Source organism: Dipodomys merriami, unplaced genomic scaffold, assembly GCF_024711535.1.
Source record: "Dipodomys merriami isolate MVZ:Mamm:240054 unplaced genomic scaffold, mDipMer1.0.p SCAF_69, whole genome shotgun sequence".
In the NCBI taxonomy this organism is placed as follows: domain Eukaryota; kingdom Metazoa; phylum Chordata; class Mammalia; order Rodentia; family Heteromyidae; genus Dipodomys; species Dipodomys merriami.
In genome coordinates this window covers 5,682,952-5,699,496 of record NW_027206279.1, presented here as the reverse complement: position 1 = coordinate 5,699,496, position 16,545 = coordinate 5,682,952, and the positions used below count along the sequence as shown (strand labels likewise).

Here is a 16,545-nt window from a genome sequence, read left to right as displayed (position 1 = left end):
CTCATGCCTGTAATCCTAGCTACTTAGTTAATTGAGATCTGAGTATTGCAGTTCAAAGCCAATCTGGGCAGGAAAATATGAAACTCTTATCTCCAAGTAACTATCAAAAAGTCTGAAATATGGCTTTGGCTGAAGTGGTGGAGCACTAGCTTTAAGCTTTAAGCAAAAAATGGTGGGTGGAGGATTTAGAGGTGTACATACTTGGTAAAGCACTAGCCAGTGAGTGAAAGCATCTGGTCTCAGACCACAAAAAGAGGCCAGGTATAGCACCCACACCCTGAGTTCAAGACCCAGGACCCACACACAAAAAAATTACAATAATATTTTTTCCAGAAATAAGCAACCCTATAATTTATTAGGATCCAAATCCCAAATAGCCGAGGGTATTCACAATGACCTCAAAAAGTCAAAGCACTCTTCAGCAAAAGAACAATGAACCATCAATACTTATAGAATGATTATTACCATGAAGACAACAGAATACAAGTGTTACTAAGAATTTAGAGTAAATGTAACTGGCACGATTTTGATGAGAATGTAGATTAGTATTGCTGTTTTATAGATGGAGTGAAGTTTTTGGGGCCTCATGGTTGCCACCCTAGCACTCTACCACTGAGCCATTCCTCAATCTTTTTACTTGTACTAGCTTCCTCCTCTCCTTTCCCTCCTCCATGCCACCAGCCCAGCTATCAACTGAGGAAGGTTCTTGTGAATTTTTCTGCCTGTGCTGATTCTTACCCTCACATGTAGCTAGAATTACAGGTATAATATACCTGTACCTGGTAGAAGTTTCTCGAAACTTAAAAATAGAACTACGATATGATCTAGAAATCCTATCCATGGGCATAGATCCAAAAGATATCTGCATTCCTAGGTTCATTGCAACATTCACAATAGCAGAGATAATCAGTCACAAATGTCAATCAATAGATGGCTGTATAAATAGAATATATATATTTACATGCCTGAGTATCATTTATTTTTAAAGTAGAAAAAAAAGTCTTAGCCGGGTGCTGGTGGCTCATGCCTGTAATCCTAGCTACTTAGGAGGCTGAGATCTGAGATCTGTGGTTCAAAGACAGCCCCAACAGGAAAGTCCGAGAGACTCTTACCTCAATCAAGTATCAGAAAACCAGAAGTAGTGTTGTGGCTCAAATGGTAGAGTGCTCACCTTAAGCTGAAGAGCTGAGGGACAGTGACCAGGCCCCACGACTGACAAAAACAAGAAAAAAAGTCTTTCTGAATAACATTGATGCACCTGGAATATATTATGTTTATTAAAGAAAGCCAGGCAAAGAAAAGTAACAGCCTGATATCTCTTATATAAGGAAATTCAAAACTGAATTTACACAAGGGGTTTACTAAGTTAGGTGGAAGCATTGTGAAGATGTTTATCAGAATGCTTTAAGATTATTCTTTTAATTATTAAACTTTTCTTTCTGCAGTCCATTTGTTATTTAAGTATGCTAGTTTGAGTTACAAGACACTACAGGGATCTCAAGACCATTAGATACTGTGGAACATTTTGTGGTACATTTTAGTAACAATTGTATTTATATCTTCCCAGCAGGAGGATGATTTGAAGTGGGTAGAAGAGAATGTTCCTTCTTCTGTAACTGATGTGTAAGTGTTTGGGTCATTACTACAAATATCATAGTTATTACAACTTTGCTACTATTTTGGCTGAATGAGCTGAAAACATACTAGTGAGAATATAAGATGTCAAAGAATGATTAAAAGATTAGGAATAAGATACAAACAAAAATAATTGCTGGTCACTCAGATGACATTTCTGCTTAGGAAGATTTAGCTTTCCAAATTTTGAATTTCTTTTCAGAGCTGCAATATTAATAAAACTTTGATCCTGTCACATCTGTACAATTTCAGTTGATCTTGTTCATTTGTTTTTTTCTCCTTCAAAAAGAGTTGTTGATTAAATCATAGATTAGTTAAAAAAGTTTCAGATTGCATTCACTATTCTACTTAGTGAACCACCTATGGCTTTATTTTACATTATTCACTGTAGTATTTCTCTCTCTGCAGAGCACTTCCAGCCCTTCTGGATTCAGATGAGGTTAGTAGTCCAGCTATGTGCAGAACCCCTGTGCGTCTAGTTTCTTAGTAGTAAGCTGTGAGTCATCTATTCAGGAAGATTGTATTTATTTGGTTTAGTAATGTATGTAGGAATTATAATTGGTATGTTTGAAAAGAACAAGAATGGAAACACTTAAGATTTCAACATTCAAAAAGGTTTTCTTTGGGGGCTGGGAAAGTGGCTCAGTGGTAGAGCGCTTGCCTTGCATGCCTGAGGCCCTGGGTTCGATTCCTCAGCACCACATAAGCAAAAAGAAAAAAGCCGGAAGTGGCGCTGTGGCTCAAGTGATAGAGCGCTAGCCTTGAGCTGAAGAGCTGAGGGACAGCGCCCAGGCCCAGAGTTCAGGCCCCACGACCAGACCCAAAAAAAAAAAAAGGTTTTCTTTGTTTATTGTTTTTGTTTTTCACTTTTCCAAAGTGATAGGGTCAGATGTAGGGCTTAAAAAAAACTGAATAATAGGTGCTTGCTTACCAGTGGCACACCCTTCTGTGCAGAAGTAAATCTGCTTCACTGAGACAAAATGTATAAAAATAAAAAGTTAAAATTGAGCCACAAAGCTGGGCCTTGGATGCTCACATAAGAACACCCTGATATACTTATCTGGGGACACCTGGTATCTCTTAAAAAAACAAAAAAAAACCCCAAAAACTGTCAGGTGCCAGTGGCTCACGCCTATCATCCTTGCTACTCAGGAGGCTGAGATCTGGGGATCGTAGTTCCCGTGCCAGCTTGGCTAGAAAAAGTCCTTGACTTACCTCCAATAAAATACCCAAAAAACTGGACGTGGAGAGCACTGTCCTTGAGCAAAAGAAGCTCAAGGACAGTATGTAGGCCCTGAGTTCAAACTCCAGGACCTGCACCCCCCCAAAAAAAACACAGTATTTTGCTTTCTATTGTTTTTTTTTTGTCGGTCGTGGGACTTGAACTCTGGGCCTGGGCGCTGTCCCTCAGCTCTTCAGCTCAAGGCTAGCGCTCTACCACTTGAGCTACAGCGCCACTTCCGGTTTTCTGGTGGTTTATTGGAGATAGGAGTCTCATGGTCTATCCTGCCCGGGCTGGCTTTGAACCGCGATCCTCAGATCTCAGCCTCCTGAGTAGCTAGGATTACAGGCGTGAGCCACCATCGCCCGGCTTTATTGTAGTTTTTTTGTCTTTAAGAAATTCAAGTTTTAGTGGCGCTGTAGCTCAAGTGGTAGAGCGCTCGCCTTGAGCTGAAGAGCTGAGGGACAACGCCCAGGCCCAGAGTTCAAGCCCCACGACTGACAAAAAAAAAAAAAAAAAAAAAAAGAAATTCAAGTTTTATGTGAGGAGGAGGTGGTTTGTCATCTTTTCCCATCAGGATGGTAATCCTATATTTTTCTTTTGAATAAAGGAGTTATTAGGAAGGTTACTTGTTTGTTATATGCCATTATTTTTTACTTTGCTTTTTTTTTTCTTCTCCCCGTAAGGGTGTGTGCGTGTGTCTATGTCTGTGTCTGTCTGTTTGTCTATGTCTGTGCACATGCACAGACAAAGATGTCAAAGACTCTAAAATACACTTGTCATTCTGAGTTATGGTTTGCTATTCAAAGGACCAAAACTTTTTTTTTTTTTTTTTCCTTGGGTTGGATCCTGGGGCTTGAACTCAGGGTCTAGACTCTTTTGTTCTTTTTTTTTTTTTCTCTCTCTCTCTCTCTTTTGTTCAAGGCTAAGCATTCTACCTGGAACCACCACTTCCAGTTTGCTGGTAGTTAGAGATAAGATTCTCAAAGACTTTCCTGCCCTGGCTGGCTTTGAACCAAGATCCTCAGATCTCAGTCTCCTGAGTTGGTAGGATTACAGGCGTGAGCCACCAGCATCTAGACCTTTTGATTTTTTTTTTTTTGACCTTGGATGAAACCTACATGTTTATATGCTTTGAAATCTTCATATATAGAAGTCATTGCTGTAAACATTTAATTAACAAACAAGTACTTCTGCAAAATGTATGTTTGGGTAGTTGACCTTGAAGATATTTGAACTATAGACCATATTATCTCATTGTACTTAGAATAATCCTTTGTTTACTCCCTAGGAACGAATGATCACACACTTTGAAAGGTCTAAAATGGAGTAAAAGATGAGAAACTTTGCAGTTGAAGATGGCTAGTGTCAGGGAAGAGATCAGCATCTGTGTCAGGCTTTTCCATCCATGGATTAAAGCAGGCAATGTCATCCTGATCTGTTCCTTGATCTTTGTGCTCGGGAGCTGGCAAGAGGTGTCAGAACAAGGAGAACATCTTACTGGAAACACATTCATAGGATGAGAAAATCTACATGCTTCGTATTTACAACATTGATACTCTTTCTCTCCCACACCCAGAAACGGATATGTATGCAACTTATGTGTTTGTTGTTCCTGAACTCTCTATTTCAGTTGTTTAATTTGTCAAACTAAAAAGGTTAACATCGTCTAAAGGACTATATCATCAGCACCATAATATGTAATTTTCAGGAGCAACTGCCTGCAGTTTTTATTTATTTCAGGAGTTGCATAGGTGATGGAGGAACTTGTTACTTACCTTTGAGTTTTCTGGGAAGTCATGGCCACATCTTGAAGAGGCAATTTTGACTAAAACACGGCCCTTCTGAGTTAAGCAGTCATGCTACTGTCCGTGACCAAAAGGAAAAAAGAGAGAAACAGTTACATGTGGTTCAGATTGTTAAAAAAAAAAAAAAAAAAAAGCAAAATCAAGTGCAATTTTATTTACAATGGTGTATATTAAAGATTTTTCTATTTCAGATGTACTTTAAAGAAAAATGTTAGCTCAGCTCTTTTGACATCTGCTATTGTGACACATCCCATTGCTGGCAATGTGGTGCACACTCCAAAACCTTGAACTACTGTTTTGTAAGCCCCTGAGGGGGGTTTTGTGGAGTCCTAGGCAATGTTTGGTTTGCCTTCATGCCATTCTCTGGGAGTTGCACTAGATACTAAGAAGCACTCCATCTCAGTGCTAGGATTGAGCACCTGCTCGAGGGACTGTGAGGCTTTGGAAGCGGGTGCTCGTGGAACGGAAACAGATCCTGCTGGCTTTTCAGTTCTTGCATGAAGTAGTGTGGAGGCCCTGGACTGCTGCTTGTTTTTTTTAGGGTTGACTGTTCTAGTATCTGGTGTTGGTTTAGAAACTGTTTGTAAGGGACATCACAAGGTGATGGTATTCACTTGAAGCACTCTATTTCTGTTTTAATGGTTTTATCCAATTTTGCCTTCCTGAGATTTTTGTTCTACATAAAAAGCCCGTTCCCCCTTTTAATATAAAAATTTAACAAAATTAATATATTTTCCTCATTTATTTCAGACTTTCCCTAAGTACCCTTCTTTCTCCTTTTTTCTACAAAACAAACTTTCTTTCCATGGCTTTTATTATAGATTTTGTTATGTTCGATTGAAATCAACATCCACAATGACCATAATTTCCACTAACATATGACAGTGAACGTGTTAACATTTTGGGTAGTATATCTCTACAGCCTGTGCTGTGGTCAGTAGACAGTATTCCTAAGGGACAGCAACATGAAGAACCAAGCGTATTCTCAATCTTAAACTTTAGCCAGAGTCTAGTGGCATTGTCATGTGCTGCAGTTGTCCTGTAAAACTTAGCAGATGGATTAATAGTTTCTTTCATTGCAATAGGATAATTGGTCAGATTATTTTTTTCTAGTTTAAATGGGTCTTAGGTCATCCACGATGGTAGTAGTTATTCGTAAAAGAATTTTTGTTATTATAAAGGTAATATACCAGGAGGTATATAGTTATAGTTACATGTCAAGAGTACATTTCTTTTTGGACAATGCCACTCCTTCCCTAGTTCTCTCTCAATTTTTCCCTCCCATCCCAGTGGTCATATTTGTCAGTCATGGGGCTTGAACTCAGGGCCTGGCTTAAGGCTCCCACTCTACCACTTGACCCACAGTGCCTGGTGGTTAATTGAAGATAAAAGTCTCAAGGTCTTTTCTCTCTAAGATGGTCAGATATTTTTAATTTTTAATGCATTTTGATATTGACTTGAGACTAAGGAGGATAGTATACATTTTGTAGCTTGGGGTCAGATAATTCTATTTATGGCTTCCTGTGTTACTGAGTGGATATAGTGTGCCTTTAGAAAAGTTCACAAGGAATATATAGTTTCACATCCTGTCTCCTTAGTCTATATTCTTGGTCTCAGAATCTGGAACTAAAAGGTATTTGACTTTTTTCTATCACAGCAACTAGTAAGTCTAAAATTTCAGGAAGGGACACATACCTCTCTTACTAAGAAACTGATAATTGGGAAAGTGGTGCTGTGGCTCAAGTGGTAGAGTGCTTGCCTTGAGCTGAAGAGCTGAGGGACAGCGCCAAGCCCAGAGTTCAAGCCCCAAAACAAACAAAAACCAAAACTCATAATTGGCCTGGGAAGGTGGCTCAGTGGTAGAGTGAGTGCCTTGCATGCATAAGGCCCTGGGTTTGATTCCTCAGCACCACATAAACAAAAGGCTGGAAGTGGTGCTGTGGCTCAAGTTGCAGAGTTCTAGCCTTGAGCAAAAGAACTCAGGCACAGTGCCCAGGTCCTGAGTTCAAGCCCCACAACCAACAACAACAAAAAAACCGGATAATATATAAAGTATCCTAGGCTAGTTGTTTTTAATGTTATATCATAGATTCACTTTCTTAAAGTTATGCTTTAGACCCAACTGCTTAAGTTTATTACATTCTTGATGCTTTATTAGATCATTCTTGGACCTCAAATTCAGTTTTTTAATTTCCACGGGGGATACTAAGGCAACCAGATAGTCAGGATCCATATGAAGAATGATGTCTTTTGCTTCTTAAGAAGAATGTTAGGATGGGGAATCTTGGGACAGTTGAGTTGGTAAAAGTATGATAATCAGTTTTAAAAAGCTTTATTTTTTCTGACTCTCAAAAGTTAGTGAATTAACTCTTGCTGCCAAAACCTTTGCTACTCAAAATGTGGTTCAGGGATCAGTAGCAGTGGTAATTCCTAGGAGCCTGTTAGAAGGCTCATTTGAGAGTCTCATGCTCTCCCTACTGAATCAAAATCACACAATATGTCCAAGTGCTTTGTGTGCACTAAACAGAAGAACCCGTTGACCTAATAACCATACTGGATCACTGGAAGTAATTTTGCCAACCAGTGGTCGTTTGGCATAGACATTTTTTGGCAACATCTGTCTGATCTTGGGAGGGTGCATTGGTGTCTATTTGGTGGATAGAAGCTAGGAATACTGCCAAAACATCACAATGTATAGAACAGCCCTTCCTACCACATAACACTCAAAAGAATTATCTTGTTCTAAATACAGCTCCCCTCATCAAATGTCTAGGGCTTCTGTCGAACCTTAGTCTCATTAGGTGGTTCTCAAGCTTTTAAGTGCACAAACCCTCCCCTCACCCCCCTTTAAGTGTCTTATTAAAAGATAGGTGTTCCCTCCATAATGGTTCAGTCAAGCTGGAATGAAACCTGAGACTCCCATTTCTACCAAGGTGATACTGATGCTTCTGGCCTAGAGACCACACAACCTCCGGTCTGCAACAGCTTTAAAAATATGAACTCTAGGGGCTGGGAAGGTGTTTCAGTGGTAGAGCGCTTGCCTTGCATGCATGAGGTCCTGGGATCGATTCCTCAGCACCACATCAGCAGAAAGCGCCAGAAGTCGTGCTGTGGCGCAAGTGGTAGAGTGCTCGCCTTGAGCTGAAGAGCTGAGGGACAGCGCCCAGGCCCAGAGCCACGGCTGACTCTCCAAGGTATGATAGTAATAGACTACTTTTCATTGACTGCTTCAAGTACGCCAGAGCGGAAGGGGCGGGGCCTCGGCGGCGGAAGGCGCACCTCGGCAGCGGAAGGGGCGGGGTTAACTTAGCAGGAAGTCCGACGCTGGCGATGGCTGTGTTGCCGAAGGTCCTGTAGCCGGGGTCCCGGGCCAGGTCCCGGTCTATCTTTTTCTCCTCCGGCCTGGTTCTGCCCGCCAGCCTCGTCCGGACTACTTCAGGCGGGACGGCAGCAGCGACTCTCTCCTGGCCATCATGCACGACGCTTTCGAACCGGTGCCGATTCTGGAAAAGCTGCCTCTGCAGATCGACTGTCTGGCTGCCTGGGGTGAGCCGCGGGGGCCGCGGGCCGCGGCCGGGTCAGCCCGGAAGCGCCGGGCTGTGTGGTCGAGTGCGGTGGGAGAAGAGTCTGGGATGCTCGTGGGGGCTGCCTGCGCCGGTCTCGGAAGACCCAGAAACGGAGGGACGTTACACCCCCTCTCGTGAGCTGTTTATTGGAGGTTAAGCTTGGCTTATTGATGGTCTTCAGCTTTGCCCATTTCGAGTCTCACAGAGTTTTCAGTGTAGAGGGGCAAAGCAGTGGGAAGTTGGGAGTCTGCCAGGGGACTTGGGCTTGTTAAGATGCTTGTGTTGTTTTCTAGGTGAAAGATAGATTACCTATTGGCATTGAACAAGGTAAAACCTGTCCCTGTAAGTGTACACTTGTAGTTGACTTTTTTTGCTATGGGTAGCTCATAGACTCTTAAAAGTTTTTCATTGTTATTGTAAAGGTGATGTACAGAGGACTTACAGTTACATAAGTTAGGTAATGACAACATTTCTTTTTGGAGAATGCCCCCTCTTTCCTAGTTCTAGGTTCTTTTTTACAAAAAAAAAATAATTGTACAAAGAGGTTTCAGATTTCACAAGTCAGGTTCAAAGTACAATGTATCTCGATCAGTGTAAGGCCTGAAAAGATAAGGGGCTCTCCCAAAATTGACTTAGGAGGCTGAGATCTGAGGATTGCAGTTTGAAGCCAGCCCAGGCTGGAAAGTATGTGAGACTTACCTGCAATAAACTCAGAAAAAGTCGGAAGTAGTGCTGTGTCTCAGGTAGCAGAGTGCTAGACTTGAGCACAAAGAGGTTCAGGGATAGTGTCCAGGCCATGTGTTCTAGCCCCAGTACTGGCAAAAAAAAAAAAAAAAAAAAAAAAAAGTGTGTGTAGGGAGTGAGAGATAAGGTAGATTTGTCTTAACCAGCAACTCAAAGAATAGCAAAAGTACTTTTTCCAGAAAGTGACGCTGTGGCTCAAGTGGTAGGAGCACTAGCCTTGAGCTAAAGATCTGAGGGACAGCGCCCAGGCCCAGAATTCAAGCCCCACTACTGACCAAAAAAAAAAAAAAAACAAAACCTTTTTCCAGAACAGAATGTGATACTGAAAAGTCTATCCAGAGACATTCTCTCTCCTTTTCTTTTTTTTCCCCCTTGTTAGTTATGGGGCTTGAACTCAGGCTTGGGTGCTTATATCCCTGAGCTCTTGCTTTACACTAGAGCTCTACCACGTTGAGCCACCGTTCCACTTCCGGTTTTTGAGTCATTAATTGGAGATAAGAGTCTCAGGAAGACTCTTCTGCCAGGGCTAGCTTCCAACTAAGATGCTCAGATCTAAGCCTCTTGAGTAGCTAGGATTATAGGAGTGAGTGACCTGTGCCCAGCTCATATTCTAACTCTTAATCTAACAGAGTGATTACTTGCCTTATATCCAAAGTATCCAAGTTACCCAGCTGTACATAGAAGAGCATCATAACAGATTGTCAGGAAACCTAATGCACAAAACTTATAATCCTTTTTGGGATTGACTAATGCAGGCAGGCATCTTCTGTGTTCTGGAAATCAGTTTAAAACGTTGGCTCTCAACTACAATCATTTTGAACTTACCCATGAGTGGTTGTTTCTGATCAGAGTCCCTAAGAGCCAAGTAGAAGTCATTCAGTCTTTCCTGTTAATGTCCATAAATGAAGGGCCTTTAAAAAGGTAGCTTAAACCCTTAATCAGATTCTACACTGAACAGGATATCCAGAAGGAGTGCCATGGGATACTGGTGGTGACTGGCATCCTGTTCACTATCAATTAATACTGCCACACAGTCATCCTTGCAGAATTTTTAATGGCCCCGTCAGCTGGCTCCCTTCGTTTTAAGGTTTCACCTTAATGTGTGCCTCACCTCCTTTAGCACCAGCTTCTCTAAAATTATGTCTCTCCAATAAAGCAGTCCCAGCTCTTTAGAGATGAGGATCTTCTTCCAGACATCTCAAGAAAGCCTCTATATCCTGGAGGAAAATGCTCTTGGAAGAAATTAACACAATTGAAAATCTGAGGTAATGCATGGAGAAATTGCTTTGTTTCTTCATCAAATATGTATTAGGTACCTAGAGGCATTCTCCCTGCTGGGGACAGAATGAATATAAAAGCCTATTCCTAGAGCACACCCAAAAATGTGGGAAACAAAAATGTGAACAAATTGTGATACAAGATGAATGGTACTAGAGACATATGCTGCCTAATTACTGAAGCCTGTAGGAGGTGTAGGCACCTTAGCCTTAGGCATATGCCCCTGAAAAGGATGGACACTGCTTATCACACATGACTTAGCTTGTCAGACTACCAACTCTTTGCTGGGTGTTGGTGGCTTATGCCCATAATCCTAGCTACTCAGAGAGCTGAGAACTGATGATCCCTGTTTGAAATCAGCCTGAGCAGAAAAGTCCACAAAACTCTTATTGCCAGTTATCTAGCAAAAAGTCAGAAGAGGAGATGTGGCTCAGGTGGTAGAGTGCCAGTCTTGAGGGAAAAACAAACAAATAGCTAGAGTACAAGGCCCCAAGTTCAAGCTCTAGTACTGGGGGAAAAAATATTGACTCCAATCCTTCATAAGAGTCTCTTTAACACCATTTTGTCTGGGTAGAAAATTCTTTTACCTTTGCTTTTCATGAACATAATTTTGTGTTGTGACTAGTTTTGTCCTGTTTTGATTACTCACCAAATGGGAAAACTGACTTTTGTCTCACTGAGGTAGTTATTGGGCTATACTTCCTCTTGAATCAAAATGAGTTCATATTCGGACTTCAGCAAATAGTTATTTCTTGATGTAGAAAGTTTATCCCAGAACTCCTGTAGGTCAGATCATGCAGGAACAGAGAAATGGAAGTATAGTAAAGCATTGATTTCTCCCTAAACCCCAGAATCCTGTAATTGAGTATTTTCATTTGGATGTCTAGTAAACATGGCCCAAACTGTTCCTAATTTTTTTCTCCAAAAAACTTGGGAATTTTCTCCAAAAACTGACTGGCTGAAGTCAGGATATGACTGTACTTCTGTAATACCTTCTTTAGAGAAGTTATATGAACTGAATTCTGTTTTCCATGTTCTACTTCGGCAAAAATCTCCAGCAATGTATTATTGCTAATGTAGTAGGATTTTTTTTAACATATATTATTGAGAGCATCAGTCTTTCTTTCTGTTGTCCTGCCTTTCCTTTTAAAAAATATAGAAGAAAGCAGAATTACTTTTTTCCTCATTGACTAAGGACATCTACCTGGAGAAATATTCCCAATATGAAACCTGGTCTGTTTTTATAAATATAATTACTGCCTTTCAGACAACCTCTTTCGCACACCCATCCTTGGATGTGGATACCTTAGCAAGTGTATCACAATGTATAATTAGGATCCCAGATCTGCCATCTACTACTCCTTGTGTATGGACAAGCTGTGTATTTCTTAGCCCTCCACTTCTTTTTCTGTAAATAAGACTTAAAAAACAAACAAATTATGTACTTCAAGGATAGTTGAGTGTTAGTTATTGAAATAACATAAATTATGGAGTTAGCATTTTCTGGAATACCACCAATGCTCATTAAAGGTTGATTGTACAACTAACCATGAGAATTATGAGTCAAGCCAGGCACCGGTGGCTCATGCCTGTAATCCTAGCTACTCAGGAGGCTGAGATGTGAGGATCATGGTTCAAAGCCAGCCAGGGCAGGAACATCCGTGAAACTGCCTCCAATTAACCACCAGAAAACCAGAAGTGGCACTGTGGCTCCAGTGGTAGAGTGCTCACCTTGAGCTAAAGAGCTGAGGAACAGTGCCCAGTCCAGAGTTCAAAACCCACGACTGACCAAAATAATAATAATAATAATAATTAGGAGTCAAGTATGGCTTTCAGCTAAGCCATCACTAGCACTGCTAGATATTAGTGCTTCTAGGTTCCTCCATGGCTACATAGCTCAAAGGCTGAGGCTTGCTGAAGTCAGAATATAAATCACTGGGTAGGCTTTTCTAGGAAGACTTAAACTGATAAGGCATTTGAATGAGGAGACTGAAATAAGACCTTGCCCTTTGAAGAAAGTACATTTGAATGAGGAGACTGAAATAAGACTTTACCCTTTGAAGAAAGAACACTGTCATTCCTATAGCTAAGACTCCTGGTCAAAAGAAAATAGAACCTTGTGACAACGATCCATTGAGTCTGGCTCCAGAACTCCCTTTCTCTTCTGGACATAGTTTACAGTTGATTTCACAAACAGAAGATGCAGATTCAGTCCAGGACCTACCCTTTGATCTCAAGCCACTAATGCTGTGGATTCTTTTGACCACTTCTGAAGTCTAAAAATCACCACCTTGAGAGACATGTCTGATGCCACCAGTGGGTGAGTAGTTTGTGCTGCCTCTGATGGGGTGCCAAGTTGACACCCCCTTCTCTGGTTGTGTAAGACAGGGATCCTAGTGGGGAAAGGTGAAAGGAGGTCAAAGCTGCCAGGCTAGCTGGTGATCATGTGGGGCTTCAGGCTCTGCATAGTTTGGATTTCCAGAGGTGAAACGGGGCAGTTGCAGTTCTCAGCCCTAGGACCCGGCTGGTTTTCTCGATCTGGCAATGCAGGGTCTCAGCAGAGGCCATCCGTCCCCAGTCTCTGGGTCACATGTACTGAAGAGCAGGATGGCAAAGTTACCTCAGCAAGGAGGATAATGAGCAACAGAACGTCTTGATAGAGCCCTTGCAGCCCAGAAAGGCAACCACCACCATCATGGAGCCCATAGTACTCAGTACATTTCCCCCTTGAGGAAGGAGAGGCTGCAGAAGAGCACTCTAAAGCTATGGAATTAAGAGCAGATCCCAAAGCTCAAGGCAGCATCCATGGAAGCAAAAGGCGAGAAAAGCAGAATGCTGCTGCTGCAGTTTCAGGCTAGTGCCTGTACTGGGGGAACTCTTGTCCTTTTGTGGGCTGTCCTTTGGTTCTTTCAGGGGAATTCAGTGATTATCTCTGACGTGGCCAATGACGGAGCTGCTAACACAAATGTCAGGAGCTATTTGTGTAAAAGAAATGAAGGGAGAAAAAAAAAAAGACCAGCAAAAAGTCCTTACATCTTTTTGGTCAGTTTGATTTTTGAAACAGTGAAGCCAGGGATCCTCTCAATATCTCTCACATAGTAATTATTCAGTAAATATCCTTGATTCATTCTCAGACATTTCTTTCCTTCCTTCATGCATGCTAGACACTACCACAAAGCCACAATCACAGCCTAATTAGACATTTCTTTTTTTTCCCCCTTCTTTTTTCAGTGCATATTAGTTGTATAAAGGAATTTCACACAAGCATGTATTATACTTTTTTTGGGGGGGGTCCGGTCGTGGGGCCTGAACTCTGGGCCCGGGCACTGTCCCTCAGCTCTTCAGCTCAAGGCTAGAGCTCTACCATTTGAGCCACAGCGCCACTTCCGGCTTTTTTCTTTTTGCTTATGTGGTGCTGAGGAATCGAACCCAGAGCCTCAGGCATGCAAGGCAAGTGCTCTACCACTGAGCAGCCTTCCCAGTCCATATATTATACTTTAATTGGATTAATTAAACTCTTCAGTAGTTCTCTTATTACCTGTTTGTTTTCTGCCTTTTATTTTTTTTAACATCTTTCCTACAGAGACAGCGTATTTCCATGTTGTTCATCTCTTAACATTTCTTGCATATATTCCTTTGCATATACCTTTGGTTTGCATAACATTTGCTACTAGGAACAACTCATTTGCTTGATTCCTTGATTACTACAAAGAAATTTACCAGCTAAAGAAATAAGGTTTTACTAAAGGTAATTGACTTTTTTCTGGGCTCTTTGTTTTGCAGAGGAATGGCTTCTCGTTGGAACCAAACAAGGACATCTTCTTCTCTATAGGATTCGGAAAGATATTGGTAAGTGGCAAGTTCCCACGACTGAAGGAGATGGCTTAATGTGCATGCAAAAAGAGAAAAGAAAAGTTTTGATTTGACTGACAGGCAGCTTGAAATCAGTGGTTCATGATACATTGAAGTAAGAGAGCACATTGGGAAAATGGGGAGGAGCATGTGGGATTCCTCAGGGTTGTCCTGTTTTGTTTTCCAAACTGCATCCCAGTACTCCTCCCGTCCTCACTTCCCATAGTAAGAAATATCACTGATGAAAATGAGACTCCTGGATGAATGTTGTGCCATGAGAGGGGGAAATGGGGAACTGAGAAAATAGATCTTATGAGTGGGAGACTGGAAAGAGAAGATGTGGGTTTGGGTACAGTTTTACTTCTCTCCAACCTTGAGACTGTGTGCATGTCCTTTCCAATGTCAGCTTTCTCTTCTCTAAACTCTGTCTCACAAGTTGGTGGGGCTATCTACCATAATGGGCTTACAAGGACTTTGAATGCTAAAGCTCTAATCAATAATAAATGAAGTATTTTGAAACTTATCCTGCTAAAGAGTATCCTTTTTTTCCTTTCCCTGTGCTGAGTAAGTTGTGGTGCTTGAATTCAGGGCTTGGGCACTGTCCCTGAGCTCTCTTGTTCAAGGCTAGTACTCTACCACTTTGAGCCACAGCTTTATTTCTGTTTTATTTGGTAGTTAACTGGAGATAAGAGTTTCACCAAATTTCCTGCCCGGGCTGGTTTTAAACCTCAGTCCTCAGATCTCAGCTTCTTGAGTAGTATCTATCCTTTACTATGGAAAAAACACTTTATTCCCCTTTCCTAATTTTATTCTTATGCTGTCTTTATGGAAAATTGATGTTTGGATGCTGTGTCCTAAAGCAAACTATTGAAGCCAACTGTCATTATCCAACCACATTAGGCCCACAAAAAGCAGTTGCATAGCTTTCAGCCCAATGAATATTTCCATCCCACATCTGACACTTTATTATTATTATTATTTTTTTTTGGTCTCGTCGTGGGGCCTGAACTCTGGGCCTGGGCGCTGTCCCTCAGCTCTTCAGCTCAAGGCTAGCGCTCTACCACTGTGAGCCACAGCACCACTTCCGGCTTTTTTCTTTTTGCTTATGTGGTGCTGAGGAATCGAACCCAGGGCCTCAGGCATGCAAGGCAAGCGTTCTACCACTGAGCCAACTTCCCAGCCCCCACATCTGACACTTTAACAACTCCAGGTAATTTCAGTTGTGTTGTCACCGGAGAGCACCAAGGGTCTCCCTGGATGTCCCCAAGATCCTCCTGGAGTAAGCCTCACAAAACTTAAATCCATAGAAAAACTACGGTGCTTGTTCCTATCGTATTGCCATTTGTAGTGATGATACAAAAGTAATGGTAGTTAAGTCTGCTGGCCCTCAGTCCAGACCAAGGCAGTGGCGCTAGTCTGGACAGGTGGTGCCCATCACTCACTTACTCTCCACCATGTACTCCTAGCAGTAGAGTTTTTTTTTTTCCCCTTAAGTTAGCTTCACTTAAGAATAATCTTGGTGAAACTGTAAAAGGTATAATTGTTCTGTATTTTGGTCTCTGGTAACACATATTTTAAGCAGTCCCTTTTGATGTAATGGGAAATACACATGATGCTCCTGCCGGATGTCAAGGTGCATGTGGCCATTGGCTGCCTTGGGGAAAAGTACTTCTTGTGTGGTCAAGTTACTGGATGAACTGGCCAATGTCTTCAGAGAGTGTCATTTTTGTTTGAAAGAATGACATTGATTTTTCAGATTGTTTGGGTATTTGGTAGACTTTTTTTTTCCCTCCAAAAATTGATCCTCATCACTTTAAAGAGAACAACTGGCAATGTTTGTTAGAAATGATAAAGTTCATGAGAGAATTAGAATTGTGGAAAGCATGGCCACTTCCATGAGCTTGACAGATTTTTAACACTTCAAGATGATAATGAATGTGAATGTCAGTTCTATAATTAAATATGACTGCATTTTGAAAATGACATGACCGGTAGAAACAATATTTTCCAGATGATCAGTGCATGCAATTCCTAAATCATATGTAAGTAAAAGACCCATTCAAAGTAGAAGATAAATAAGTGGATTTTTTTTGGGGGGGGGGGTCAGTCGTGGCGCTTGAACTCTGGGCCTGTGCACTGTCCCAGTGCTCTTCAGCTCAAGGCGAGCACTCTACCTCTTGAGCCACAGTGCCACTTCCGTTGAGATGAGAGTCTCATGGACTTTTCTGCCTGGGCTGGCTTTGAACCACCATGTTCATATCTTAGCCTCCTGAGTAGCTAGGATTACAGGCGTGAGCCAGCGGCGCCTGGCTTGTGGAATTTTTAAAAATATAATTTTATTGTTGTTATTACGGTTTTGTACGAAAGGATTACCATTTCATAAGTCAGGTGATGGGTACATTTCTTTTTTGGATAATGCCACCCCTTCCTTTGCTTAGAC

At 41.6% G+C, this 16,545-nt stretch overlaps 2 protein-coding genes across 9 annotated transcripts in view; both read left to right on the top strand.

Annotated features, from left to right (window-relative positions):
- Positions 1–5,392, top strand: part of Tmem87a (transmembrane protein 87A) — a 34,022-nt gene extending 28,630 nt beyond the window's left edge. For all 3 annotated transcript variants that reach the window (XM_070005898.1, XM_070005899.1, XM_070005897.1), the window contains exons 18-20: positions 1,568–1,623; positions 2,044–2,074; positions 4,149–5,392. In XM_070005898.1, the coding sequence (XP_069861999.1) occupies positions 1,568–1,623; positions 2,044–2,074; positions 4,149–4,190 (129 nt within the window). In that variant the 3' untranslated portion in view covers positions 4,191–5,392. The remainder of the gene's footprint in view (positions 1–1,567; positions 1,624–2,043; positions 2,075–4,148) is intronic.
- A 2,591-nt stretch (positions 5,393–7,983) lies between these two features.
- The window catches only part of Vps39 (VPS39 subunit of HOPS complex), a 36,239-nt gene continuing 27,677 nt past the window's right edge, over positions 7,984–16,545 (top strand). For 4 of the 6 annotated variants that reach the window (XM_070005870.1, XM_070005869.1, XM_070005868.1 and 1 more), the window contains exons 1-2: positions 7,984–8,211; positions 14,037–14,102. In XM_070005870.1, the coding sequence (XP_069861971.1) occupies positions 8,139–8,211; positions 14,037–14,102 (139 nt within the window). In that variant the 5' untranslated portion in view covers positions 7,984–8,138. Of the gene's footprint in view, positions 8,212–12,429; positions 12,574–14,036; positions 14,103–16,545 lie in introns of those variants that run through there. The other 2 variants (XM_070005872.1, XM_070005871.1) reach the window with 1 other exon arrangement.